Source organism: Chlorella variabilis (assembly GCF_000147415.1).
Source record: "Chlorella variabilis unplaced genomic scaffold CHLNCscaffold_26, whole genome shotgun sequence".
Taxonomy (NCBI): Eukaryota; Viridiplantae; Chlorophyta; class Trebouxiophyceae; order Chlorellales; family Chlorellaceae; genus Chlorella; species Chlorella variabilis.
The window spans coordinates 405609-411608 of NW_005435062.1; the positions used below are offsets into that span (position 1 = coordinate 405609).

General features: G+C 60.6%; 1 protein-coding gene across 1 annotated transcript in view; it reads left to right on the forward strand.

Moving 5' to 3' along the window:
• Window positions 1-5681: 5681 nt before the first annotated feature.
• CHLNCDRAFT_54861 (expressed protein) overlaps window positions 5682-6000 on the forward strand; it is a gene marked incomplete at both ends in the record, with an annotated part of 561 nt that continues 242 nt past the window's right edge. The window contains one exon of the mRNA XM_005843832.1: window positions 5682-5952. Within this exon, the coding sequence (XP_005843894.1) occupies window positions 5682-5952 (271 nt within the window). The remainder of the gene's footprint in view (window positions 5953-6000) is intronic.

A 6000-nucleotide genomic window follows, 5' to 3' on the forward strand; every position in this document is an offset into this window, starting at 1 on the left:
GATAAGAAAGAGGGTGATTTGCATCATACCACTGCAAATGCGGACGACAGCCCCCATGCACAATCAATGCTATCATGGTGCTCACCTAAGCCCGCCTTTGCCGAGGGATTGTGCCATCCACTCTGGACCCTGAACAACACAGCGAGGACAAAAGCAACAGCATCCTGGACACGGCACTCTATGTTTTGAACCAAGCGGCTACCGGTTGTAACCGACTTTGTACCTGTAATGTCGGTCGTGGCTGGCTCGTGTGCTGCTCCCCGCATGGAATGCACACTGCTTCGCTTAATGCCGCTTGGGAGGGCGCTCGTGGAGCCGAGGCAGTAGGCGATGCCTGGCTGCCCTGCCAGGCATCTTGATGTGATGCCAGCAGCTGGGCTTGGAAGGCTTCCTCCTCTGGCAGGGGGAAATTGCACTTGGCATGTACTCCCCTGCACGAATCAGAGAGACGCACAAGCCAACAGTGGCAGTGCGAGATCCACAACTTGCTTGGCAAGATGCTACCCACATGGGCAAACGCTCGCATGCCAGAGCGGTGTCCGGGATAATCGGGGTGGAGAAATGCAGCATTCTGGGTGTTTTAGGGCACAATGTTGCTGAATTCCAACTCCTCTAAGCCCAAATAGCAGTGACCAGCCCTCCACCCCGATTCTCCCTGACCACTCTGCCATGATGACCAGCACATGCCTGATAGCTCGAGCGGCTTGGTCATAAGCTCGTGCAGCTTCCTCTGCTGTATCAAATGTCCCCAGCCACCGACGCGCACCCACAGTAGGATCTCGAATCTCAGCCGCCCACTTGCCCCATGGCCGCTGGCGCACACCCCTGCGTGCAGTCAACATGGTGTTGCAACAGCCAACGGCAATCAACTGAACTGTTTGACATGCGAGCCCGGTGGCATAGCTGAGTGGTGCAGTCGTTACCTGAAAGTGTTGCTTCTGCTACTGCCTGATGGTGGCGGTTGACCCTGATGCTGTCCAGCTGCAGATGATGAGGCGAATGGTGCCTCAACGGGCGTGGCAATGCCAGCAGGCAGTGGCTGCACCTGCACATTGCGCAGTAGAATGTGTGTTGCACAGTGGAAATGGCAGAAGATCACAGGTCCAGGGCAACTGATGGGTCGCAAGCGTCATGGCAGAGGCTATCATTATCGCACCGTCGCGGGAGTGGTGCGAGCAACCTCCTCGGGCCGTGTCGAAGTACGAAGCTCCACTGCACGAAGCGCGCATAGCATTCTTGGATCTCAGGCTTGACACATAATCCATCTGGCATGCTAAGCGTGGTAATGCCAGTACTACTGCGCATCACAACCCCATCCTGTGATGTGGATGCACAAACCTGCCAGGGCGCCTGGTCTAGAAATCGTTGAGGCAGGCGCCAGCCGAGTGGCAGAGCTCCCTGCTCCTAAAAGCGGCCCCGCAGCTGGCAATCCAGCTTGTGGGTGTGCACCGGGGGCTGCGCCACGTGGGGGAACTGGATGCAGGTGTGCAGGCCTGCTCTCTGCCGACTGCACCATGGTTGCCGGCGGTGCCATGTAACCCCGGGGTATTGCGCCTACACCAGCCGCAAGCCCGGGTGCGCCAGTGCCCAGCGGACGTGGCTGTGGTAGCAGCATCTGTGGTGCTCCAGAAAACGTGGCAGGGCGTGGGACTGGCAGCGGCCGGGGCACTCCGTGTCCCTGCAGCAGCTGCCGGGACAAGGCGTCTAATTGGGTAATCACATTTCGAACTTTGCATTCACTGTAAAGCTTATTGCACCCACCGGCATCGTGCTGACATGGCCTGCCCTAACTTGTGGAAATGGGATGCCTGGGCGTGGCTGCTGCGGAAAAAGCATGCTCGAGCGCGCCTGCACTCAGTCACACCACATTCATTGGGGTTCAGGCAGATAAGAAGGGCAGCAGAGAGCAGCCCCCTGCTGGTTTGCACTTCTAACATAAGGCGTTTGAGGCAAGTTTACCTGAGCGGGAACGGCAAATCCTGCACCAGGCCGTGCAACAACTCCTTGAGGTCCTGCTGCTGGCCTTGCTATGGGAGGGGCGGGCCCTGTGCATGCAACGGAGATGGGCAAGCATGTCTGAGCCTGGCAGTGTTGAACAGCACCGGCGATTTGGCAGGGGGCGTCGCAGCGGAATAAACTGGGGGAAGCGTCGGCTTTGTGCTGAGGTGCAAAAGCCATGAGAAGCACCCACCTGGCCCATACGCTGGCCGGGGCATCGTGCCAGAAGGAGCCGCCGAGGGCATGCTGGGCAATGGCAGCGCCGCGGCTCCCATGCCCAGTTGCGGTGCCCAGGTGGTCTTGCTGGAAAGCTGGCCGGGTGCAATGGCAGCGCTGTGGGCGGCCCCGGGTGCCGCCGGCATATCGCCGTCCATGCCCGGTCTCCCGGAGACGCAGAAATAATCGCAGGACGCAACAACCTGGTGGGCCAAAGGGTGGGACGGCATATAAATGAGCACAGTGTCCAACCAAGGACGGCACGTAGCGCAGGCGCTGGGAGGCGCTGCAAGGCGGCGTTAGGAGATGCTCTCTTCGGACGCTCTGCTGGTCCGACTCGGCGGGGCAATCTCGCTTCCTTCCCTGGCTTCTTCCTGGAATTAGCTTCTTCCAGAGGCCGCCCTGAGCTGACAGAACGAAGTGCAGCCCTGGACTCGCCTGCCCTGGCCTGCCGCGTCTGCTAGTCCAGCCGTTCAGGGTCTCCCAAGAAGAAACCTCTTCTGTGGAGGTCTTCGGCGGGCGCTGGCTGTTGCCCTCTCAGAGAGAGCGCAATTGTCGCTCCCCCAGAATTTGCACACAGTTTAGCCTAGCACACTCGGTCAGATGCGAGTTCCAGAGCCCTGTGCAGGAAAATACGAAAACCCGACCACAAGGGTTTCTGACCTGGCTGCAGCCAAGAGCACCCGCCAAGACCGTTTTCCAAAGAGCCCCCCGTCAATGCAATCTCTACCCGCATGCTTCCTTGGGCCCACAGTAGAGCAAGTGCTGCACCACGGCATGGCAGACCAAGATCTTCGCAGTCACTGGCCGTAGGTGTCCTCGGAGATAACCCCAATGGATTGCTGCCTGAGCCCTCAGCATCACCAACCCAGCATGTCTGAAGAAGCTGCCGACAGCTCGGGCGCCGCCAACATCAGAGAAGCTGCGCCCCACGACGGCCCGCCACGTGCGCCGCGGGTACTGCATGGTGCTCCCGCCATCGGCATGCCAATCCTGGAGGGATCTCCGGCCCAGCGGTTGAGCTACACCACGCTTTTCAGCACCACCCCGCCCACCAGTCCGCAAGTCTGCAGGCCAGAGGAGGGTGGGGGCAGGATGGGGTTAACGTTCCACCATGATGGCCAGTCCCTTGCCTTCGCTGCATGGTGGCAGCCTGCTACCAGGCTTGCGCACAACAGCAAGAGTGCATCAACGGTCGGCTGCCAGCCCGCTGCACGCTCACCCAATCGCCAGTCTTCAACGTCCCATCCCATACCATCTGGCCCACCTCCTGGAGCTGCTGTCTGCAGCGAGGGGCGCATGAACTGGTGCAGCATATTGAGCGCCACCCGCCACCAGCCCTGCCCACCATGCACAAGGGGTGGCAAGCACAAGGCGCTGCGAATAGGAGCAGACGTGCCAGCGGGCACGTTGGCGGCGCATGAGCGGGCACCCGCGCAGCGGCTGCCCACCTGGAGGCTGCTGTCATTGCCGACGTCCAGCCAATACTGGGGGTAGTTGTTCTGCGAGAACTCCTGGATGCCGCCAGAACAACAGCGGCAGCAAACTGTAGAAAGGTGCGTTTCCGGGAGCCGTTGCAGTACGGACTGCCACAAAGGCCATTTGCCCTGTTCCAGGCGCCTGTTTTGCGTGTGCACTTCACAAGACATTGCCACAACTGAACGGCCACTTCAGAGCCTGCAGAGGGTGCCTCCGCGGCTCCCCTTCTGATCGCATCGCGCAGCGTGAATCTTTTCCAGTGCAATTGCGGCTCAGACGGTTGCGTCGTTCCGGGGTAAGTTGGGGGGGGGGGCTGCGTTCCTTGTTGGTGGCAGCCGCCCAGGCAGCGAGCCTGACCACAAAGCTACAGCTGCAGGCGGGCCCGGGCGAGTTCCCAGATACGCCAGAGGAAACCGGCGAGCTCCTTGTGGAGCGCCCTGTGCTACCCCTACATTTTGAGGAGGGTGGATGGCGTGACGGCCAGTATCAGGTTGTTGCCCAGAGATAGTTGCTGTAGATGGGCTAGAGGCACGGCCTGCGGCAGCGGCATGGCCAGCAGCAGCAGCGCAGCCAGCGGGGCGACCCCAACTGGGTCCCACGCGGGCACGTCACCATGCAAGAGGCTATGTCCGCCCATGCTGGTGGGTGCACCGGGCAATCAGCTTTGCCTTTGCCCTGCCCTGCCCAGCCTGCTTGGTAGGGGTTGGGTTGGGGTAGGGGTTGGGGAGGGGGCTGGACCCTTGCCCTTGGCGTTGCTTGCTTACCTTGCCTGCCCGCTGCTGGACGCACACCTTCCCTTGCCTGGATCCCCGCTTGTAGCAAACAAATACAATCTCAAAGGGATTGATCATAAACATGGCCAGGCGATCGGCAACTCAAAAGTGGAGCAAGGCAACGTGGTTGGTTGCCTTTTTGGACGACCAAGGCGCCAAGATTTGGCATTGCATGTATCAGGACATCATTCTGTCCCTGATGGTGTCGTGCAGCAGGCAGGGAGGCAGGCTGTACTATTGATTCAAACATCTCCTTGCGGCATTCAACCGTCCACTGCTACCTCATCTCACATTGCAGGTCCACCCCGATTACCACCAGCGTAATAATAAAATTGGCTTTTGTCACATGCTGCACATGACTAGGACTCCCTAGGAGCCCTCTTTGGACCGATCCGGCACGTGCGGCACTGGCAGACAATCGTGCGACTCTGTCACCAGCGACCCTGCCCGCACCATTAGCAGCCTCAGTGGCTACCAGGAGCGGCGGCACCAGCTGGCTGCAGAGCAGCAGGCCTGGCGGACAGCGGCACGTGCTCAGCTGAGGGCCAGGCGGACGAGATGTTGTTCACAGTTCAGCACCAGCAGCGCCAGCGGATGGCTCCACCCCCCCGGCGGCGGGGACGCATGGCTGTGCACGAGCCTGCCACTGGAAAGCGTACAGAGAGCGGCAGCGGGCGCACCCGCACAATGCCGCTGCCGACATTATTGCCACTCCCGCCAAAGCCGCCGGGTATTGTCCATGAGCTGAGGGTAGCAAATGCAAAGGAGCAGCAATGAAAGCAAGCACTTGTCAAGTGCCCAATCAGAGTGATGTCAGCACGTTGTATCCACTCCATGTCCTGAGCTGCATGTGACCTTACAACACAACAACACACGTAGGCTTTTAGATTGTTAGCATTGCGCGCGGCTGTGGTGCTGAAAACCAATGGGCACGTCTGCAGCGGTGTTTATCGCACCGACGTTGCTGTGCTCGCCGCGGTTGCCGCTACCCGGATGCTCGCCCCGGTTGCCGCTACCCAGACGCAGTCAGCCGGCATGCATGCGCCACAGCTGTGAACGGCGGAACCTCTTCTGCGCAGCCCGGGCTGCTCGTGGCAGCAGTGCGGCACTTAGCAGACCAGGTCCCTTGCCTGAGGTGAGGCGGCGCCAAGCCCCGCCCGCATGCTGCCGCCCGTGCACAAAACCGTCCTGCAGCTCTCGCCGGCGCTTAAAGCCATGCCTTTGGTTCTGGGGCGCGCTCACACACTAGCAAATTGCATTTTTATTGTTGTTGCCCTGGTTGCCGGCCTGTTGCAGCCCACCGCCTACCAGCAGACGCTGCGGCGGCCGTTCGCCCTGGGTGGCATCGGTCTGCACACCGGCGAGTATGCGCTCGTCCGCGTGCTGCCAGCATTCGCGGGCGATGGACGGTACTTTGTGCACGTTCCGCTGGGCACCAATAGCCGCCACTGGGCGCTGGAGCAGCCGGAAGTTCAGGACCTGAAAGGTGGGGTGGTGAACGCCGCATGTGCCGCTGTGTTGCCCCTTGCCCCGG